Consider the following 24510-nt stretch of genomic DNA (forward strand, 5'->3'; position numbering starts at 1 on the left):
AACAAAATTACTCACATTTTTAGAAAGCGAAGTCAACTACTCGCTGTAAAAGCAACAACTTTTCCCACTTTTTAGAAAGTAAAGTCAACTAATTGCTTTAAAAGCAACAAATTTACTCATATTTTTCAATTAATTGCTTTAAAAGCAACCAATTTACTCACATTCTTAGAAAACGAAGTCAATATTTGATGTAAAAGCAACAAATTTACTCGCAAAACAAATTTAAATTTATTGTGTTCAACGGAAGAAAGAAACTCAAATGGGTTATTGAACAACTCAAAAAAGATGTCAGAATTATAACTCTTGTGTGAACTATCCCTTTAAGTGTCCTGATATTTATTTAGGGCACAGCACATGAGTGGAAAGTCAACAGAAAGTCATCGTTTCTGCAGAGCAACTGCTGCTGTGTCCTGAATGTCTATTAGGACACTACAGGACACTGACGTCTTCAAACCCAGTGAGCTCTGTCATTACTTTCTTCATTCATTCATGCCATGGTGACATCTGCACTGTCTGTCATGTGCACTAGGGCAAATCCTGTCTGATCTGACAGTCTGCCACAGGAGTACAGTCTCAGAAAAATAAAATGGGGATGAGCGCAGATTCATTTGGTTGTGCATTTTTCTTGATGGAGATATCAATCTTTGTTTGTGTTTGTTGCCACCTCCACTTATTATAAGCACTTTTAGCCTGCTTGTTTGGGTTGGGCTAATGTACTCTACTTTTACACAACAATATTAATCATTTAAAGGACACTTAAGTGTTGTTTAAGAGAGTGCACTATCAAGACAATATTTCTACAATGGTTTCTTCTTTTAAAAAAAGTGTAATAATCTTTGTAATACACTTATTTTGATGTGTGTTGAGTAACAAAGCACATTTTAAGCACTTGATTATAATTTCAAATAACATCCAATTAACTTTGCACTTAACATAAAATCTGCACTTAATTATATGTTTGCATTAATTGTGCGTTTTAATTGTAACCTTCATCTTAGCCAATAGGAGACAAAGTGGTGTGATCTTACCGGCTGTGTGCATGAGTCAGAGGGGTGGGTGGAGCTCTGCTCATCTGGAAGAGATAGTGGGCGGGGTTGACGTTGGGTTGGGGGAGGTGCCAGTTAAAACATCCTCCTCAGGGACGGCCTCTATTGTGGACAGTAACTGATAATATTCATCCTCTCCGTCCAGAAGCTTGATTTGCCTGAGAAATGAGACAGAAAATTAGAGAAACACAAATGCCTAATGTTGGGAAAAAAACATAGTTTGTAAAACAGGGCTCTATTTTGACGGTTCATGCGCAGAGCGCAAAACGCAGGGCGCAAACGTTTTCAGGGCATGTCAGAACGCATTTTTGCTGATTTAAGGATGGGAAAACCTGCTTTGCACCATGGCGCATGGTGTAAAAGGGTTGAGTTTATTTTCTTAATGAGTTATAGGTGTGTTTTGAGAATAAACCAATTAGAGTCTCATCTCCCATTCCCTTTAAGAGCCAGCTGCGTCGCGACAAGAGCACATTCACTATTTACAGGACGCAAAGTAAGTCTAAGTGGAAAAAATGAGCATTTCACAAGCAAACAGTTAACAGTTAATAGTTTTTTGACAGAAAACTGTTAAACAGAGCATCTACTGCGTGAGAATGAGAGATAATGGATCTACTTTCACTTTCACTCTTGGATAGGAAAACCTTTACACACAGACATCAATTAGACTATAAATAATTAATTTTGTTTGTTAAGCGCAAATATTCGTTTCTAAACTATTTCTAAATTCAGTTCTAATTTCCAGCAAACGAATAAATGAATAACAATAACGAAGTGTGTTCAAAAACCTGAGTTATATCCTAAAACACATGCTGAGCTCCATATGGTCTAAAACCTGACAGGTGGGCAAATCTAAGCTTGTTTTTAATAAAACAAATATAAATATGGATATAATAAATAATACTGCTAATAATAATAACATTATACAAAAGCAAATTGTTATGAATGAACTGAAAAAGCCTCCCGAGATGAAGAAGACATAAAAGCAGTGATTTTTCATATTTATGTAGGCTAGAAAATAATATTTTGTAATATTTTAATCCTTTATATTAATATTCTATATCTATTCTTATTATATCCTATATATATCCTTAATATTTAAATTTTTTCATATGTAAAGATATTTGCCTATTGCTCTCTTGTGTGTATTAAGCAGTGTGTAAGCGAGGTGCAACTCTGCGCTGGAGTTTAGACCGGGTTTGTTTTGGTCTAATGAAAAATCTATTATAGTTTCTCAAAATAGCAACGCGCCAGCGGTCCACCTCAGAACGCCTTCCTTTTTAGACCAGAACGCCTATGGGCGCACAAATGAGGGCTAATGCATTTGCTATTTAAACAGCGTAGCACAACGCCTCAAAACCACTCTTGCGCCAAGCTGAACTAGCAAAAGACTATTGTGCCGCGCCGGGTGTATGATAGAGCCCATAGTTTGTTTTTGATAACTGAAAATGTAATTCATTTTTTTTCATTAATTTTCTTGTCGGCTTAGTCCTTTTATTACTCCAGGGTCACCACAGCGGAATGAACCACCAACTTATCCAGCAAGTGGATTTTTTATGCAGCGGATGCCCTTCCAGCCGCAACCCATCTCTGGGAAACATCCACACATACACATACACACACACACTACAGACAATTTAGCCTACCCAATTCACCTGTACCGCATGTCTTTGGACTGTGGGGGAAACCGGAGTACCCGGAGTAAACCCACACAAACGCAGGGAGAACATGCAAACTCCACACAGAAACGCCAACTGAGCCGAGGATCAAACCAGCAACCCAGCGACCTTCTTGCTGTGAGGCGAACGTGCTACCCACTTTGCCACTGCGTCGCCGAAAATGTAATTCACTAAATAAAAATATTACAATAATAACCGAATTGTGCATTAGTAATAATAATGCAGAAGGCTATAGGAACAAAAGACAACTTTAAGGGTAAAGCAGACACTTACTAAAGAAACAACAATTTAAAAGCAACACATAAGTACTCAACTAATCGCTTTAAAGCAACACATTTACTCACATTTTCAACAATGTTAAGTCAACTAATTGTTAAAATAAAAAAGTGGATGATTTATGATTTATTTAGGTTTATTGTGTTCCTTTTTTTCAGATCTGGCAACACCAGGGAGTCAAATGAGGCATCAATGAAACAGTCCTGTGTGGAAAATGAATGAAAGTCAATCAAGCATTAACATTTTAAACACAATCTCTCTAATACGAGCTCATAATAGAGAGTTTATCAAAATACTCTTACTTTCTCCCCCTAATTGCATTCTAATTTAAAATGGCTGTCTGTCTATTTTCATTCACACTACAAGATACCGATTGACATTCAGCTTTGTGTGTTCTCTAAGCTCCCCTGACTGCAAGCGTCCTGTTGTCACTACATTCGTCTGTGGGTGGAAGAACATTTAGAATCATTACTCTCAAACACATTCCTGTATCGGGTCCCACAGTATCTCTGTCTACTTTCCTTTTTATTTCAAACATCTATCTCTTAAAGAATTGGTCTCAAACTGAATTCTTGGAGGGCCGCAGCTCTGCATAGTTGAGCTCCAACCGCCTCCAGGTCACACATGCTTAATAGTCCATGGTAGTCTTGAATACCTTGATTAGTTGCATCGGCGGTGTTTGATTAGGGTTGGAGCAAAAATGTGCAGAGCTGCGGCCCTCCAGGAATTGAGTTTGAGACCTATGTCTTAAAGTGTGTTTCTGTGCATTTCTCTTGTCAATCAGTTGTATTTGTTAAGGAAAAGTTAGTTCAGTAGCTGGGTTTCCGTCTTCATGTGCTAATGCTCATTTTTAAGTATTGCATATATGAAATGAGTAACGGAAATGCTAAATTTAAAATTTAATCCCTTATTTATGCACACTTGTGGTGGTTTTGGACTTGGAAAGTTTAGATGTAGCGAACATTACACTAAGGTGACCAAAAGCCTGTCTCAATTGTGCTTTCAACTGTTGGTTGCTAGGCAGTGCTTAATTTGTGAATTATGAGGTCCTGGAACAGATCCGGCTTATTACCCGAGGACGTCGAGGTGTCGCACACGGGTAAAAGTGAAGAGAGGGGGGGTTGGTGGGTAGGGGGTGGTGGTTGTGGCGTTGTGTTGGATGGCGGAAGGGTGTTATGAACGAAAGTGAAGAGGGTTGGGAGGTTACCGTAGAAAGGGAAAGTGAACAGTGGACGGAGGGTGAGAGCAGTTGAGAAGGGGGGTTGGTAAAATGAGGTGCCAGATCATATTTCAGAGGTGTTCTGGCACAAATTAAGCCCTGTTGCTAGGTAACCAATACTACAGTCAACTGCTCTAAAAACTTATTTTTTGCAACTTTGAAAAAATTCGATGGAAATCTAGCTATAGTCTAAGCAACATGTGGCAAACTCAAGGGTCGCGGACCAAATACAACCCGCCATATTGTGTTATTTCGCCTACGACAGCATATGATTCCCACCAAACGCAAATTTAAGTACTTGTGTAAGTAGATTACATACAAAATCAATGCAAATTGGGTAGCATGACTGATGTAGAATGCATCAGCTTGAGCGAACAATTAACATGAGGCATTCTGTGAGTAAACTATAGCAAAAGATGAGGTGCTTAGCGTTTTAGTTGTGAACCCAGTGTTCTAATAAAAGTCCATGCTGCTTTTATATTGTATGCTGCCTATAATCTCTCGTAATGCATGTTTGTTTTGCAACCCAGCTCAAAAGTACTTGTTGTTCCATAGTTCTGCTGGAATAACCTTGGAATGTAGCAACTGATCAATCAGAATCAATTATTCCAGACAGCTGTGTAATAATACGTTATAATGTAATAAAGAGAGAACTGTTAAACAATACGTTGAGTACTAACTTGTATACAGTCTCTCAGTTATAACCAGCCCTTTGAGGGCAGCCACAATGCCGACCCAGGCTCATTCTGAAAACGTACCCATATATATATTTCTGGTGAGCGCCAAATATGTTCCAGGAGCTACGTTTTTTGTGCAGCTTTTGTTTTCGCAAATCCACCAGAGGCTGCTGTGTGTGCTTTTTGAGATCTCAAATTTCTCTTGCGAGTGAATCCTGTTTTGGCCAACCCACTTACTGGAACCATTTTTTTGCTGGACTCAAACCATGTCCTCGTGGTCAACTCCTCTCTGCGTCTAAAGTTCGCCGAGGTACATGTCGAGGCACTGGACAAAATGGTAACAGCTGAAAAGCCGTCCACTCGGAGGGAAGCAGTCAGCTCGTAAGCGCGAAAAGGAACAGTGTCATACCGCCCCGTAGCGTTAATTTTAAAGATGAAATGCAGCCATATGTACTTCTGGCTGAATAATTTGCGATCTCCACAAATGTGTATAGAGTTGCGTTTTCAGAATGAGCCCACGTTGCATAATGCTGGAGTGGCCCTCAGTGAAAGTGTACTAAGCGCTTAAAATGAAAAGCCTATTATTATGTTGTTTTTTAAACCACTCTTTGGGTGCTTTCACATCTGCCTTATATAGTTTGGTTGAATCACACTAGAGTTCGTTTACCCTTTTGGTGGGGTTCGTTTGGGCAGGTGAGAATGCAGCAATTGTATTCGAGTGCGCACCAAAAGTGGACCAAAAAAGCGTACCGAGACCTGCTTGAAGAGGTGGTCTTGGTACGCTTTTTAAGCGAACCCTGGAGCGGTTCGTTTGTGGTGAGAATATGATTCATGCTAAAACAGGTCCAACCGCAAAAAGTACTGCGCCTTTCGGACTAATCCAGCTGCCGTAGGCCGATGCGCTGTGCATTATGGTATATGGAGGAAAAATATTTGTTGACAGCGCTTTACCAACAGAGAGAGAGAGAGGGGAAAACATTACCTGATGGATCGTTGGTAATCTTCCGCAAGATGACCATGTCGCAGTTTAGCTAAATTAATTCACGCCTCCTCCTGAAGTGACGTGCGATGCATTAAAACATTGTTTTCCAGCCGCAGCCGCACTTCATTCTTGAAATGTATAGTATGTCTAAGGCCCCGTTTACACTAATACGTTTTAGTTTGAAAGTTTTGCTACGGTTACGCCATCTGTCCACACTACGCCGGAGTTTTCGAGCACCAAAAATGTAGCATTTTGGAAACGCTGGAGAGTCTGTTTTCAATCTAAAATGCTGCTGCTCCGTCTCAGTGTGGATGGAGAAAAAGGGAGACATCTGAAAGCGGAGGCGGGGCTGCTGAGATTCGCCTCTCTAATTGGGGCTTTTGTGTCGTGCGTATCCTTCCCTTATTCGTCAAGCCCCTATCACATGACTATAACACATGGCTTTAACAATACTGGAAGACAGCAGACCGGCCCTCACTGTAAACAACAACATGGACACAGAAATGGGAGCGTTGTTTGCACTATTGTCTGTTTTAGGCGTCATTGTGCAGTTATTCGTTACGTTTAGTAACAACTCGACCTCATCGTCTGTCCACAAAAATACCGCGCTTGCTTTCTTTGCTATCAAGTTTAATGTTCAACTGGTGTTTGTTGATTAACAATAACCAAATGCCAAACGAGACACATGCTTCCTGTTTATACTAGAACGCACATGCCCAAAGTGTGTGAATGGTCACGTGATATACGTTTTTGGTGGCGTAGTGTGGACGGAGATATGTTCAGAAACGCTACTGTGGATGCGGATCGTTTTTGATCTAAAACGTCGTTTTAAAACTAAAATGCACGAGTGTAAATGGGGCCTAAATCAGGGATACAATCAGTCAGCGCAGTCGTAGATCCATAGTAAAAAGCGATATTTTGTGTCTGCCGGTTTGTTTACTTTCGAGAATTTTCCGCACGAGAATTCTGACTAATCGATAAGCAGTTTAGGAACTATCTTCAACAACATCTGGCCAATAAGGGATGTGGTGTTTGTCAGATGACTGCATTTAGGTTCTTTTCAACTGGTTCAGACCAAAGCCAGCAGTGTGGTGTGAAAACGACCCAAAGACGGCAGAAAATGCAACAATGTATCATTTATTGCCCTTGGTCCTGACCAAATAAAGCAAACTACAGATGTGAAAGCACCCTTTAACAGTGAATACCCAAAAATGTTAAAGTAACAAACTAAGAGCGAGAAAAGGAGCCTTATTTTTTTCTGTCTTCACAGGGGTTAAAAATAATAAATAAATAAAAGAGAAACGGTTAATCCTCTCAATAAAGAGTGCTGATATACAGCCTGCTGGAGGTATTAGAGGAACCGGGCTTAACTTGGGCTCCGAGGTCACATATCTCACAATTAATGCGCGCATTCTTATATCACGTCTCCTCCCAAAAATAATAAGAGGAGAGAAAGAGGAACGCTGGTATTTTCAGCCGTGAATTTGCATGAGAAGCAAACAGAGCCGTGGTCTTCTTCTCGGCTCCCCTCCTGAGCTGCCGGGGTGTGTTTAGATACTAAGAATGAAAGCTGTTATTTACCCCAGTTTTCTGGGTTTCCTCTTGCTCCCCTGATAATCCAGACTTCTCTGCGGAGAGGACACAGAACCAAACACACACACATGGACAAACACACACACACACACACACACATAGATAGAGAGTTAGTAAAGCTTCAGAAAAGACAAGCGGCAAGCAACGAACACGCGCAAAATCATTAATTTTTAATTCAAAGTGATTTTGTGTTGAATGTGTGCAGATGCTGATAATATCAGAAGTCACAGCATAATTTTTCTTGATCAAAGCACGCGGGGCTGAGGCTGATGAGGCAGGCATCTTGCTCGGCTTTGATAAACCACATCAATTATTCACCGTGAAGGGAGACATCCTCACATGAAAGCAACAGATAAAGCGCCAAAGCACATGGTGGAGACAACAGAACGGCGGAGCGGCGGCGAGGGGAGAGGAGGAAGGGGGGGGTTCTCTCTGGCACAGGTAGCTTTAATTGTATTATCATCTGGAAACAAAGTTAGACAAAGGCTCCCGTGAAAAGCTTTGAACTCACGTTGAGATGGTTGTAATAAAGACTGTCTTCCGGGCTGTTCAGGAGCTTGGGCTGCTGTCCTCTACGCCGAGGGGAACGGTGCTGGTGTAGCTTCAGCGTTGGGCCTGCGGGACACACACACACAAGCGGGACGGATCAGTGACACGTCTCCCATTGTGACGCCCTGCAGGACTTGTTTAAGCAGAGGAGCACAAATAAAGCTGACAGACGCGACATAAATACATCATAGCCTCGTACGGGCTAAACAATAGTGATTTGTGTATTTTCTGTGGTGTCCGTGTTGAAGTTGACACTGTGATGCTGCAGACGAACAAACTGCAGCAGTTTAGTGTGGTATATTAGATTTTTCTTTTAATATCTACAGCTGCCAGTTTAGAAATGAAAAAAATTACGGTAATTTACCTAGAAAATGTAGATTTTACTTTTAAGTTCCAACCTTGTTTTTTACAGTAAAAGTCTGACAAAATCAGCTGCCGGTTTATAAAGTAACAAAATACGTCAATTTACCGTGAGATTTTAGATATTTCTTTTAACTTCCAACCTTGTTTTTTTTTACAGTAAAAGTCTGACAACTACAGCTGCCAGTTTGTAAATGAACAAAAAAAAAGTCAATTTACAGTAGCAATTTAGATATTTCATTTACATTTCAACCTTGTTTTTTTACGGTAAGAGTCTGACATCTACAGCTGCCAGTTTATAAATAAACAAAAAAAACGTCAATTTACCACAGCAATTTAGATATTTAATTTACACTCCAACCTTGTTATTTCATGGTAAAATGCTGACAACTACAGCTGCCAGTTTATAAATGAACAAAATACGGCAATTTACCTTGAAAATGTAGATATTTCTTTTACAATCCAACCTTGTTTTTTTCAGTAAAAGTCTGACAAATGCAGCTGCCAGTTTATAAAGTAACAAAATACGTCAATTTACCGTGAGATTTTAGATATTTCTTTCAACTTCCAACCTTGTTTTTTTTTACAGTAAAAGTCTGACAACTACAGCTGCCAGTTTGTAAATGAACAAAAAAAAAAGTCAATTTACAGTAGCAATTTAGATATTTCATTTACATTTCAACCTTGTTTTTTTACGGTAAGAGTCTGACATCTACAGCTGCCAGTTTATAAATAAACAAAAAAAACGTCAATTTACCACAGCAATTTAGATATTTAATTTACATTCCAACCTTGTTATTTCATGGTAAAATGCTGACAACTACAGCTGCCAGTTTATAAATGAACAAAATACGGCAATTTACCTTGAAAATGTAGATATTTCTTTTACAATCCAACCTTGTTTTTTTCAGTAAAAGTCTGACAAATGCAGCTGCCAGTTTATAAAGTAACAAAATACGTCAATTTACCGTGAGATTTTAGATATTTCTTTCAACTTCCAACCTTGTTTTTTTCAGAATAAATGTCTGACAACTACAGCTGCCCGTTTGTAAATGAACAAAAAAACGTCAATTTACCGTAGCAATTTAGATATTTCATTTACATTTAAACCTTGTTTTTTTTACGGTAAGAGTCTGACAACTACAGCTGCCAGTTTTTAAATGAACAAAATACGGCAATTTACAGTGAAAATATAGATATTTCTTTTAAGTTCCAACTTTGTTATTTTACGGTAAAAGTCTGACAAATACAGCTGCCAGTTTATAAAGAAACAAAACACGACAATTTACCATAGTATTTTAGATATTTCTTTCAACTTCGAACCTTGTTTTTATGGTAAATCCAGTTTGGCTTTAAATGCAGCTACTTTATCTGCCAACTTAAAGATAATTAATTCTTGTGCGGTCCTGTACTGATTGATCCACGAACCGGTACCGGTCCGCGAACCCGGGGGTTGGGGACCACTAGTGAAAAGGAATGGCGACATTACAAAGTGATAAATGCTGTACTGATCCAACTTTTTGAAACAAAACTGAAATAAAAAAGGAACATTAAGTAATGTTTGTTGTATTGTCTGCAATGAAATTTAGGTCAAATAAATGTAAAAGTCACTTCTTTCTTTTTTTATTTGCGTTTTCCATACTGTCCCAACTTTTTGTAATTTGGGTTTTTAATTCTTTATATTAGAAGACTCACACAGCTTTTCCTACGGCAGCAAATTCAGTTTTTCTTTTTGATATTCGCCGCTTGTTTATCAATAAGGGACGATTTAGTTCTCCTTGACTCATTGAATGAAAACGATGCGTAATTCGATTCAAATCACACCTTTGGATGGAAATAGCTAATATGTCCGCACTCATCCGCTCTTTACACATCTTTTTTTTTTTTTTTTGAAGAGAGTCAAATCTATGCAAAGTAGAATTACACCAAGACTGAAGCTCAGAGCTTTGAAGTGTTGGACGGATGAAGATGTTCTGCGCTCTGTTCAAAGCCATTCTGTTCCCGAATGTTCGTAACTCTGTTTTAGAGCAGATTTACAGAGGATCTGGAAACATTGATGAGTCAAGAAGCTCAGCCTTGTCTAAAACGAACACGAGATGAAACGGGCCCAGATATTTAAATATACATGCCGCCGTGGAAAGGTGTCCTGGATTTCTTGCTCGTTTTGTCGTGTTTGTAGATCTGAAAGGTTACCAGTGAACACGAGGAAGGAGGACTCGCTCTTTTTCTCCTCTTTCTGGCATGCTGTTTGATCTGCCGTAATTGTAAACTGGCAGAGTTTTGCTAGATCTGATGGTGAAGTCTACATTCTGCATATTTAAACTACTTTCAGGCATAGCAGGGACTGTTTGAAAAGGAGTTCATTGTTTAAAACACTGAGTACATTGACATGGACACCAATAATCATCAGCATCCAAGCAGCATCCAAGAAATGTCTAGTCCTTTAGGAGCAAAGATGGGCCGAGGGTTGTCAATTTGCCAAGAAATATGTGAGAAAATGATTGAAATGTTTAAAAACAATGTTCCTCAAAGAAAGAGAGGAAGACATTAGGATATTTCACCTTCAAAAGTTCAGAACATTATTAAAAGATTCAAGGAATCAGGAGAAATTTCAGTGTGTAAAGAACAAGGGCGCATGCCTAAGCTGAACAACCGTGATCTCCAATCCCTCAGGCGGCGCTGCATCAAGAATCATCATTCATCTATAAGCGATATCACTACATGAGCTCAGGACTACTTTGGCAAACCTTTGTCAAATACCACAATACATAGTTACATCCAAAAATGCCAGTTAAAACTGTACTGTGCCAAAAGGAAGCCCTATGTTAACAGTGTCCAGATGTGCCGTCGACTTCTCTGGACCCTGGAGGCATCTGGGATGGACCATTATACAGTGGAAATGTGTACTGTGGTCAGATGAATCCAGCCTGATCTCACGAGAAAACGTAAGTATTTTACGTTTTGCCAGTTTAGTAGCTAATTCGTACGAATGATTTTAAAAAGGAGGCGTGGCACCTGACCCCACCCCTAACCCCAACCGTCATTGGGGGATAAGCAAATCGTACTAAATTGTACGAATTAGATTGTACGAATTCATACGAATTAGCCACTAAATGAAAAAGTTACGAATTGCCGTGAGATTGTGTTGGATGAATCAGTATTTTGGCCATTTCTTTGGGAGAAATGAACACTGTATGGTCTGAAATGAAGTAGAAAGGGATAATCCAGATAGACTTTCTGATGGTGAAGTCTACATTCTGCATATTTAAACTACTTTCAGGCATAGCAGGGACTGTTTGAAAAGGAGTTTTGTTTAAAACACTGACTACATCTACATTGACACCAATAATCCGATTTTAACACGATTAAGACAACTCTCTGATTAAGACTCTACAGTGTAAACAGCAATTTTTGATTAATCCGATTAAGGTCACAATTGAACTAAACAGAAATCGGATTAAGATTTGTGGAGTATACCGATTTTAGTGGCAATATTTTGAAGTGCAGTACAGACATGTAAACACTGCAATCAAACAACTACTATAGTTTAGGATTTTTGCCGCATTTTACGACAGGATAGTCTATACCAGGGATGCCCAAACTCGGCCCTGGAGGGCTGGGGTTCTGCATATTTTAGTTCCAACCCTAATTAAACACACCAGAAACAGCTAATCAAGCTCTTTCTAGGTATACTAGAAACTTCTAGATAGGTATGTTGAAGCTAAACTATGCAAGACACCGGCCCTTCAGAACCGAGTTTGGACATCCCTGGTATAGATGTATAGATTTTCCCAGCATTTTACAGTTCTATCCTGCTATCATCCTGTAAAGATATATTCCCGTATTTCTACCGTATTTTCATTCTTTCTCTGAAGGGTGGCAAATATTACATTAAAGAGCCGTCCTCCCTATATGCAACCCATACTGCCGAACCACCAGGGGCCACCCTTGCTCTTAAATGTGAGTCTGTTTTGTGCTTTTGCTTTGTTTAGGCATGAAAACACTTTGAAATAAATATAAAAATGACAGGATTCCCTTCCTTTTCATTACAGGTGCCGACTCCCCTTCATATGCAATCCTCAAAACAGCCATGTAGCAGTGCGTGACTGTCATCTGACGCGCTCCACAGCTGTTTCCCAAACAGATTCTGTACATGCGATTTAAAATGGAGCGAAAGTCTGGGTTTTGGGTGCGTGTTTAAACAGAAATACGCATAATTAATAATAATATCTAAATATGTAGATTTTGGTGTTTTTTTTTTTTTTCCAAACACAACTAATTTTGTTCTAAATCAGTATAAACGGTTAGGAAAGCAGTTGAATGCTTTCAATATAACGTTAGATGTGTGCATTTTTAAAGTGGTACCTCTGTTAATGTAATCAAACGAAAAAAAAAAAACTAAATAAATAAAAGATTTACTCGTTGCTCTTTCAAGAGTTCACACTTAGCTGATAATCAATAAAGAATATCTGGCATGCTGTCCTGGGAGAGAGCCCTGAGCTCCTAATATCCTCAAGCCCGGGGTTTCCTCCTGTTAGAAGTGCGAGAGGGGAGTTCGAGCTCAGGTAGGTCTCGAGAACTCCCTTGCTTGTCGCCGTTTTAGAAGTGTAAACCAAGGTTGTCTTAGGTGATAATTTGGTTTAGTCGATTAGCTAAGGTTTATGTTTTTGGACGTTGGGAGGAAACGGGGGGAAACCCACGCGAACACAGGGATAACATGTATACTACGCACAGAAACACCGACCAGCCTGATAGGAGGCTGGACCTGCGGTGTTCTTGCTGTGAGGCAACAGTGCTAGCCACTGGGCCACCGTGCCGCCCTATCGGAAAAAAGGGGGGAAGTAGGAGTGGAAGGGGGGAAGCTTCAAGATGAAGATAACTGGAGTGAAAAACTCTGGTAATTTATAATGCTTCATAATCATCTAATAGGGCAGATTATAGAGCTAATGAGGAGCCAGCTATGTTGATCATAAGCATGTGATCCTCTCGAAATGACTTTATAAATAAACCACACTTAATCAGAATGTGTAAGGTGCACAGTGATGAAACGGCTAATGAGATTTGATAGCTTGATTCCATTTCATTATAATAGCTATTCATGTTAATACGCTGAACTGTTTGCTAATGCATTTGCTGCTAATGTATATTAATTTTTTTCTTTAGTAAATAATAATAATAAAACATATTACTGGCAGTTTATTTTATTTACAATGAAACAGCTCAATGGGGGGTGGGTGGGGTTTCAACATTTTCAAATCCCAATAGTGACAGGTATGATGGAAACATAGCTGTGCCTGAAATGAATGCACAGTAGGTTCTGGTTCACAAGTTTTCCAAATGGGTGTAGAAGAGCAGTGAGCGTTACATGTAGGAGCCGCTTTAAACTTTCAATTCAATTTCTCCTTTTTTTTTTTTTTTTTTTTTTTGCAGAAGTTGACTTTTCCATCTCCCGTGCTTAAGGACTCACGAGCTTCATGTAGAAGAGAACTGCTGTGCAAAGTCATTTCACGATTGTAAACCAAAAACTGGTTTGGACAGAATCTGTGTGTTTGCCCTGAGAGCAGAGATCAAACAGAGAAAAGAAACTGTTTAAGACAAAAAATAAGAGATGAAAAACGGCAAACGCACATGCATGGATAAATGTGCTCTGACTGCAAAACAATTCCGTCCAGATACCGAACATACAGAGGAAATCATTCATTCATTTTCTTGTCGGCTTATTCCCTTTATTAATCTGGGGTCGCCACAGCGGAATGAACCGCCAACTTATCCAGCAATTTTTACGCAGCAGATGCCCTTCCGGCCGCAACTCATCTCTGGGAAACATCCACACACACACTCATACACTACGGACAATTTAGCCTACCCAATTCACCTGTACCGCATGTCTTTGGACTGTGGGGGAAACCGAAGTACCCGGAGGAAACCCACGCAAAGGCAGGGAGAACATGCGAACTCCACACAGAAACGCCGACTGAGCCGAGGCTCGAACCTGCGACCCAGCAACCTTCTTGCTGTCAGGCGACAGCACTACCTACTGCGCCACTGCTTCTCCCACAGAGGAAATCCTACATGAATAAATATACATTTTTATGTGAAACGCATTTCTTTTTGTGGGTTTTTTTCACCTTTATTTGGAAAGGACAGGATTGGTTGCAGACAGGAAAGTATTGGGAGCAGAGAGATGGGAATGGTCAGCAAAGGACCTTAAGCCAGGAATCGAACACAGGTTGCTGTCTACACCATGGTGCTATATGTCGGGGTACTTAACAACTTAGGTATTGGTGCCGTCATGAAACGCATTTCTATATTTCCAGCAGAATGAACCACCAAGTATTCCAGCATATGTTTTAAACAATTTATATGATTATAAAGATAATCGTGTTCATATAAACACTATAAATGAGGACTTCTCCCTCAATCCCCGGGTCTGAATGCAGACTCAGTGCAGCAGGTCTCTCTCCCTGTCTATTTTAACCATTAGCCCTGCTGGTAATCTGGAGGATTTAGGTGAACACAGCAGCACAGCGATGTGTCTAAATGTGAACGAACTCCTGATAAAAGACAACATCCATTCTCCAATTCTCGTACTGCTGTCCTGACAAAAATGCTTGCTGCACACAAACAGCTTTGCTGTATCGGCCCTGACAGCATCGCAGGGAAAAACATGCAACAAACACCATGGATCATGGAAACAAACACATACGGCCCTTCATGAACAGCAAAATACTGTGTGCTGTGGGTCCGTGGACGCGGTCTCACCCAGTGAAAGCTGAGAGACACAAAAGCAGCTGATGGAGTATACACTAACCTGGGAATTATTCAGTCACAAGATGGCGCCAAACAGTCAAAAACACAAAGCTGACAGAAATGAAACCAGGCAAGTTTATTTATATGGCAAATTTAACTACTAGCGAACTTAACAACTAGCAGAACTAAAGCATATATTGACCTATGAATTCTTCATAAACAAGATGATGTCATACTGTCAAAAACAGCACCATCACAGACAAGCAAATACATTTGAATGTGGATGTAAATATATGTATGTGAAATTATACACTGACGACTAAGATGAAGTTCCGGGATGAGCCTGCGTAATTAAGTGGTTGTTATCTCGGAATAGCATACCTTTAACTGGTGAGACTGACCAATCAGATTGGAGTATTTCAGACAGCCTTGTATTAATGGAGTTTAACAAATAGTGAAGATTAATGCATAGTGAAGTTGTTGTAATCAAATTGTGGGTGAAATCTAGACAAGCCCATATTTTAAACACAAATTATGGGTTAATTTCTCTAACGTTTATCCATATTTCACCCAAGTAATGGCAAAAAGTGCTACTGAACTTACAACCTGAAGTTGACAGCTATGAAAAGCTAGCTAAAAGCACTGAAATTGAGTGAGAGAGTAAAACAGCCTTTAAGAAGTCTGACCTTGAGCCATTAGTGATATGCAAGTCCCACTGCCACACACAAACACACACACGCTCACAGATGTGGGTTAGTAGCTGATCCTCCCCCTTTGTCTGGGAAATCAGCAGCATTTGATCCAGAGCTCTCCCTCTGGGCTGCTACTCTTCCTCTGGTAGACCAGCAGCACACGGGCAGCCAAAAGCCATATAAAAGCTGCTCATCCCGCCTAGAGCCCGTGTAGCACACCACTGGGGCAGAGGAGCCCACCCTCCACTAATCCAACCGAGACACCACACCATACACTCGACAAAATGTTAGGTTGTAACTCTACGTTAGGTCAAAAATGGACAAAACCAACATTGGATTTTAATTTTTTTTTGGCAACAGTTTACATTCAATCATTCATTTTCTTTTCGGCTTAGTCCCTTTATTTATCTGGATTCGCCACAGCGGAATGAACCACCAACTTAACCAGCATATGTTTTACGCAGCGGATGCCCTTCCAGCTGAAATCCATCACCAGGAAACTTTCCCTCTTGTAGGCTTTTTTCTGTTTAGTTATGATTCTACTGTGTCTGCCAGCTCAGACAAGTTGGGGAAAAATAACATGTTTGTTTTTTCTAAACTGTCTGATGTGCCATAATTGACCCGTTTGAATTTCCCACACGTAACCTGCTACTTCATCTCACGTGCCCGCCTCCAAAGCAAGCTATAGACTCAGCCCTCCTCCCTCCTCTTTTTGTAAACAGATAGAGAAGTGTCTAATGGTGTCTTTCATTTCTCGGCTGTGTGTAAGATAGAACTTCAGAAACTCACAGAATCCCGGGTTTAGACTGTAAAAAATAAATCCGTAAAATTTACGGTAAAAAACGGCAGCTGTGGTTGCCAGTACTTTAAAAACATGGTACAAACCCTAAAAATAATTTTTCATTTTTACGGTAAATTACCGCATTTTATTTATTTATAGATGTAATATGTCTGTATTTTGAATGACCAACATCTACACATATTTTGTTACACAGTTAGACACGTTAGCACACCCACATGCAGGAGGTGATGAGGAAGTTACATAATAAGCCAATGCTCATCACAATCAACTTCTCCGAGAAGCAAAAAAGAGTATCAGCATATAGAAGGTGCTCAGTGTCATTCACACAGCTACTAAACACCAGTATGGAAACACGCATAAAATTAAAGTCATGAAATAAACACTGTTTATCAACATTAGATGTAATATAAATCTCTAATGTACATTACTAATGGGGAAACAATTAAAAAGATCCATATTAATGTCAACCAAATGCATAAAAAGTTATGTGCCATGCAGGGAACTCTGGGAAAGTCAATTTACGGTTATTCGCTGTATATAATAAGGAAACATTCTGTTAGCCAGGTTACGGATTTGTACTGTAGCATTTTTACTGTTTTTTACCGTTGAAATCACGACCATTTTTTTAGAGAACAGGGAAACGGATTAGTTTTATATATGAACGGAACATCCCAGAATGAGTTATTTATCAGGAACGAAAGGGAGGTTAGGCAACTGTACCATGTACCATTTTGAAAAAAAAAAAAAAAAAAAAAAGCGAAAAAAATATAGAGCTTAAAGGGGCTAATAATTTTGACCCCAAAATGGATGTAAAAAACTGCTTTTATTCTACCCTAAATAAAACAAATAAGACTTTCTCTAGAAGAAAAAACATTATCAGACACACTGTGAAAATGTTCTTGCTCTGCTAAACATCATTTGGGAATTTTATAAATAAATAATATAATCTAAGGGGGGCTAATAAAAGACTTCAACTGTATATAGCTGTAAATTAAACACAAACAAAAATGAAGCACTGGATTGTTTATCACTTAAGATCATCTGTATGCTAATCAGATTTCATTAAGGTAGAACTGTTATTTATAATAAAAAGCCATTGAATATTTTCTCTTAGGTAATATGTGATGAGCAGCGGCTACAAAACAGAGAACATTAGGCTTGTCCATTTCTTTTTTCACCTTCCAACAAAACTTGTGATTATAGGCAGAAAAGTTTCTGCCTAGTGAACTTCAACACGTCCAGTAATGCTCAGGAAGGGGTTCGATAGGCAGAACGCATGCAGTGTTTTGTGGATGTTCAAATATGTTTGACCACATGAGAGTCTACACTATGAAATCAATTCCATCTAATGCATTTTTGACTACCCCTGAAGCGGTGGAAAGTCGTGCACTTGTAATTGGATTTACGTAAAGGATCTTAAAGTGTAAAGAGGGCTGAAGTTTCTCCCAACAGAAAATTGTAGGGTAATGCTTTAGTTTAAGTAGCAATTTCCATTATTACTGACTGGTTTATTACCTGACTATTATTAAATATTGGTTGTTTATTATCAATTGTCGATGTTGGGTAGGTTACCTCAAAAAATCGTATTTAAATTAGGTTTCCAATTACTTTGTATATCTTTGTATGAGTATGCACTGGGGCGGTTTGCTGCCGAGTGTGATGTGGCTGGGATGAGAATCAGCACCTCCAAATCTAAGGCCATGGTGGTCCACTGGAAAAAAGGTGGTTTGCCATCTCCAGGTTGGAGGAAAGTCCTTACAACAGGTGGAGAAGTTTAAGTATCTTGGGGTTTTGTTCACGAGTGAGGGAAAGATGGAATGTGAGATTGACAGTGGGTTGGTGCAGCAGCAGCAGTAATGCGGTCGATGTACCGGTCCGTTGTGGGGAAGAAGGAGCTGAGCTGAAAGGCAAAGCTCTCGATTTACCAGTCAATCTACGTTCCTACTCTCACCTATGGTCATGAGCTTTGGGTCATGACCGAAAGGACAAGATCTTGGATACATGCGGCCGAAATGAGTTTGCTTTTAAGGGTGGCAGGGCGCACACTTATGGATAGGGTGAGGAGCTCTGACACCTGGGAGGAGCTCAGAGTAAAGCCGCTGCTCCTCCAAATCAAGAGAAGTCAGCTGAGGTGGCACGGGCATTTGTTTCGGATGCCTCCTAGACGCCTACCTAGGGAAGTGTTCCAGGCATGAACAGGGAGGAGGCCTCGGGGAAGAACCAGGACATGCTGAAGGGACTATGTCTCTCGGCTGGCCTAGGAACACCTCGGGATCCCCCCGGAGGAGCTGGAGGAAGTGTCTGGGGAGAGGGAAGTCTGGGGTTCTCTCCTAAGACTGCTGCCCCCGCGACCCGGCCCCGAAAAAGCAGCAGAAAATGAATGAATGAATCTTTGTATGACACAAGCTTAAACAATCCTTGTCGTCGCCTTGATGAACAGCCACAAAGCTAAGAAGAAGAGCAGAGTCTACCCTGTGAGGTGTAGTTTTTTTACAAGGCCTTCTAAATTGCGAGCGCTTTCTCTTTCTCGCGTGCGTTCGCCGCACTTCTATATTTGAAATAGCGAACTTCTTGAGCTGATGATAATAATGTGCCGTGATTATAGAAGCGCTTCTAACATCCAATCCTTTCAGAAACGGACGAATGCAAGAGCGAAGCACAAAAAAGCAGAGCACATGATAGTTTCAGCAACCTAAAATATAAACAAACAGTCATGTTTAACTATTATCATCACCTTTTGGACTAATATGAATTCGGAATGACGGAATCACTTTCTAACAGAGGTTACATGTGCTGGTGTGACATGAGAATGACAATTGACTCTGCGTTCACACTGAAAGTGAACGAAAAATACATCACAGATATGCTCACTGAATACAAACCTAACAGATCACTCAGATCATTAGGATCATATAAACTAGAAGTTCCAAGAGTTCAGTCAAAGCAGGGTGAATCGGCTTTTAGCCACTATGCTCCTCGCTGCTGGAATCAGCTTCCAGGAATGATCAGATGTGCTCCAACATTAGGCACATTCAAATCAAGACTGAAAACACATCTGTTTAGCTGTGCCTTTACTGAATGCGCACTGTGCTGCGTCCGACAGATTGCACTATCATGTTTTTCTCTTCTTCTTCATTCTTTTATATCACATTTTACCTGTTTTTATGTTTTGTTTTGTTTTACGCATTTTTATTATTTGTTTTTATTTTTATTTTACTTGTTTCTTTTATTCTTGTTTATGTAAAGCACTTTGAATTGCCATTTCATTGTGTATGAAATGTGCTATATAAATAAACTTGCCTTGCCTTGCCTTGCCTTGAAAGCAGTGAGAGCGTCCAAGGTTGTGGCCCTGGCGACAACGCTGTCTGCCTTCAGCTCCGGCGGCGAGAGCGTCAAAACTCGCTACATTGATCTTGTATTTAAAGGGGCCGTTGCAGCATATCAGTTACATTCCTGCATAAAACATGCTTTCTAGGATACTTCTTATCAAATTCATTTAACAATAGAAGATCGAGTTGCGTGTGCTGAAGCTTTGCTCCACTTAATTATCCAATGTGTCCATATTTCTGAAATATACTGAAGCTGCAATACTATAATAATAATAATAATAATATATTATATTTATAGCGTGCTTTTCTAAAACCCAAAGCGCTTACAAGAAAGTAAAAACAACAAAGCACAGTAAACAATAAAAAAAAAACACAGTAAGAATAAAAGATATCACAAATTAAAAACAGTCCTAAAAAGATGAGTTTTAAGAAACTTTTTAAAAGCGTCCTATGAACCGGCATTCCTAATGTTAGTGGGAAGAGCATTCCACAATTTCGGTGCACGGAAAGAGAATGCCCAACCTCCCATGGTGCTGAGTTTGCAGCGAGGCTGAAACAGCTTAGGACTTGAGGCAGAGCGTAGACAGCGAGAGGCAGAGGAAACGGATATCAGGTCACAAATGTAACCTGGAGAAGAACCGTGAATCGCTTTATATGTTAAAATCAATGTCTTAAAATCAATGCAAGACTTGACGGGCAGCCAGTGAAGCTGTTGGAGTGATGTGCGACCGAGACGATGTATGTGTCAACACACGTGCAGCAGAATTTTGGAATGTATTGTAAAATCTTGAGCGAATTTGCAGGTAATGCCTAGTTCAGACTGCGTGATTTTAGCTCCGATTTTGGCTCGCCGACAGGTTTTGAGAAATCGCCGACAAATGCCTGAAATCACAGGCAAATCGCTGCTCATGCACGTGAGTGACAATCACACAGTATGAACTATCAAAGATGCGATCTGAGAGAATCGCTGATGAGTTGCCGATGCCTGTGAGATATTTGGCATGCTGAATATCTGGAGCTGTCGGCGATTCAAATCATGCCGTGTGAATTGAGTTTTGACTGAAAATAACATCAGCCATCGCCTACAGCCAATGAGAGAGCAGCTTTCACTTGTGTGTGTGTGTGTGTATACCTGCTGCAGGCCAGCGGGAGGCTGGGGGAGAAGTTAAAAGCGCTCTTTTTCGGTTTATTTGGACCCACGAAATGGAGGAAAACCTAGTGGAGGTTTGACTGGACTCAAGAGCAACTGTGTCTGTTTGACATTTCATACAGAAAGAAATTAGTTTATTATCAACGTTGAGGAGAAATGGCTAATTCCCTTTAAACGCAGGTGAGCAAACATGTACATGTTCTACCCCATTAAAGGCGTCTTTCTCATTATGTAGTTAATAACAAAAGATATATGTGTTTTTGGCTGTGAGACGTAGTTTGGATGAAGTTGTTGGCGATTCTTCCTATAGTAAAGTCATACAATGTGAATGTCCCTGTCGCCGATCCATCTTGCAGTGTAAACAAAGCAGCGACGAAATGCAAGCCCAGATAGTCAAGCAGTGTGAAAACATCTGTGACACGACTACTTTGAAAATCATGCAGTCTGAACTCGGCATAACCCTCCGAACAGAGAATTGCGATATTGTTTTGTATTGTCACATTACATTCCCGCTTTTTTAAAGATAAATATATATAACATTAATGCACATCAGTAACTAATTTAATGTATGTTCCAGTAAGAAAACATTGCAAATAATTGAAAATCCGGCAACCGCAATAATCAAACTCTTGGGAACAACTGTGATCGGAACCAAAGTTCACAGGTCTGTGTTCTCTGGACTCCTCTCAAGCGGTGGACTTGACTAAAGTTGACTTGACTGCAACTCTACTCGACGCCCACACCGGTGCTCCTCGCCGCTTATCGCCGCCGGCTCTCGTTAAAAATGAAAGACTTCCGGCTACTTTGACACTCTCGCCGCTTTCTGTCATACATCACAACCACCAAAAGAATACCATAGGTACCCTTTTAGCAGTGGAAACGCAAGCCTGATAAAGGTGACTCGTACTGACCCGTACTGCACCACGCTTTACCACTCAGTAGAAACGGACCATAAAAAACGTAATCAACGGTTAGTCAATAGCGAGATTTGTACCATTAAATAAAGTCTGAAGTAATCTAAATACATAACCGCCATACTCATTCATTTATTTTCTTGTCGGCTTAGTCCCTTTATTAATCCGGGGTCGTCACTGCGGATTGAACCGCCAACTTATCCAGCAAGTTTTTACACAGTGGAAGCCCTTCCAGCCGCAACCCATCTCTGGGAAACAGCCATACTCATAACATGAAAATATGTTTAAAATATAAATACAACATCAGCACGGTTGCTCAGTGTTTAGCACCATCGCCTCACATCAAGAAGGTCGCTGGTTCAAGTCGGTGGGCCAGTTGGCATTTCAGTGGAGTTTGCATGTTCTCTTCGTGTTAGTGTGGGTTTCTTCTGGCTGCTCCAGTTTCCCCCACAGTCCAAACACATGCGCTATAGGTGAATTGGGTAAGCTAATTTGGCCGTAGTGTATGTGTGTAAGTGTGTGTGGGTGTTTTCCAGAAGTGGGTTGCAGCTGAAAGGGCATCCGCTGCATAAAACATATGCTAAATAAGCTGGCGGATCATTCCGCTGTGGTGACCCCTTATGAATAAGACACTAATCTAAAAAAAATGTATGAATATAAATCCAACACCCAACAAAAAGTGCCTCAGAGGTAGTTAATGTGTCGGCGGTCTTTGGATAAGGGATAAACAACAAAATCATAAGACAAATTTACGTTTAAAATGTTTACGCACCATCGACGCCATTGTGCGTCTCTAATTGTGTGCGCGTTTATTCTGGGAGTGGCAGCAATCTCTGAAGCCTTGCACAAATATAATCCTTTATTCAGACTCATCGATCGGCCTTATAGACTGTTGGGATGGATGAGAAAAAAAAAGACGTAGAAGAAAGTAATTAAATAAACCACCAAGGGCTCGAGGTTTACGTTGTAGCGATTGCCTTGCGTATCGTAAATGTTTGTGTTGGACAGATAAAAAGGCTGAGAGATCTTCTCGGAGAGGGGTTTTAATTTGACGAGACGCGGGCCGGCTCTTATAAAAAGCACCTCTAAATCCCTTGAAAATCAGAACGCGCTTCAGAAACGACATAAAAGAGATGCTAAAAGGGTTTTTAGCTGTATAAACGCGGGAGGCGTATTGATTCCCGTCGCTCACGTGTATGATCACCTGACACGTCTGGAGCGGGGCAGAGCCGTCGGGGTTTGTTTGTACAGATGGAGGAGAAGGATGGAGGGGGGAGGTTTTTCTTTTGGAGGGGGGGGGGGTGTAAGGCAAAATCATCAGCACTGCTTCTTTGATGTCTAAATGAAGCATGTGCGGACCAGACCATACACACACAGCACAGAGATGCTGAGAAACAACACACACACAGATAAAAGCCCACTAACCAACATTCCTACACACACAAGGACACAAACGCAATTGTAAACACACCAATGCGAGTCTGTCACCTAAGTTAGCATGTATAAGTTAGCCTCCCTGTACATTTTTTTTTGCAGATTCTGTTTAACAGAGAGCAGATTTTACCAACACATTTCTAATCGCAATAGTTTTAATAACTCATTTCTAATAACTGATTTATTTTATATTTGCCATGATGACAGTACATAATATTTAACTAGATACTTTACAAGACACTTCTATACAGCTTAAAGTCCGCAATTATCCCTAATGAGTCATTGAAATTAGACAAACAGATCAGTTCGGTTAATGTCTCTAGTTTTTATCAACTACCTTTGCTGTCTAAGGCCCCATTTACACTAGTGTGCTTTAGTTTTAAAACGGCGTTTTAGAATGAAAACGATCTGCGTCCACACTCGCGTTTCTGAACAGCTCTCTGTCCACTCCAAAACACTGAAAACACATATCACGTGACCACACACACACTCTCGGGCAAGCGCTGCAGCCTATCTACCCAGATGAGAGCTGTGCTGATCGGACTGCTCATCAAGCATCTCCCGCTGGATCTAATCTCACTATATTCATTAAACGTGATATTTCATTCATCTTGGTTTCTTTGTCTAACGACATATTCCCCGACTTTAGTCATTGGAATCTACTTGTTCTCAGGTAACGTGTTTTGGCTAAGAGCAAAGATAGGTTAATAAGTCATGTAACCAGGTAGCCTACATTCTTAATACTGACTGATCGCTTGCCTTTATTTCCTATAATGTATAAACTTATTGTACGTTATACTTTTATAATGGCCATTATAGATTATTAAAGCTGATATTCAGCAAAGGAGAAGGTTTGTTTCGTATTTTCACTAAAATTAAAAGGAGGCAGTAATGTTAAATTGCCTTTTAACATTAAATTGCATTTTAATTAATATTAAAATGAAAATAGGCAGTTCCTTAAATCATGTTTACATTTTATTGTTGAGAAAGTGAACCAACGTAGCCAGGGTGAGGTGAACGAAGCTATAAAGTACACTGATCCCTTTAAAGATTTACCCGTG

At 40.1% G+C, this 24510-nt stretch overlaps 1 protein-coding gene across 25 annotated transcripts in view; it reads right to left on the bottom strand.

Moving 5' to 3' along the window:
• Positions 1-24510, bottom strand: part of myo3b (myosin IIIB) — a 214525-nt gene that overhangs the window by 20869 nt on the left and 169146 nt on the right. For 24 of the 25 annotated variants that reach the window (XM_073912422.1, XM_073912420.1, XM_073912412.1 and 21 more), the window contains 3 exons: positions 7981-8084; positions 7458-7504; positions 1029-1204 (listed from right to left, as the gene is read on the bottom strand). In XM_073912422.1, the coding sequence (XP_073768523.1) occupies positions 1069-1204; positions 7458-7504; positions 7981-8084 (287 nt within the window). In that variant the 3' untranslated portion in view covers positions 1029-1068. Of the gene's footprint in view, positions 1-1028; positions 1205-7457; positions 7505-7980; positions 8085-13805; positions 14144-24510 lie in introns of those variants that run through there. The other variant, XR_012385108.1, reaches the window with a different exon arrangement.

Source organism: Danio rerio, chromosome 9 (assembly GCF_049306965.1).
Source record: "Danio rerio strain Tuebingen ecotype United States chromosome 9, GRCz12tu, whole genome shotgun sequence".
Classification (NCBI taxonomy): Eukaryota; Metazoa; Chordata; class Actinopteri; order Cypriniformes; family Danionidae; genus Danio; species Danio rerio.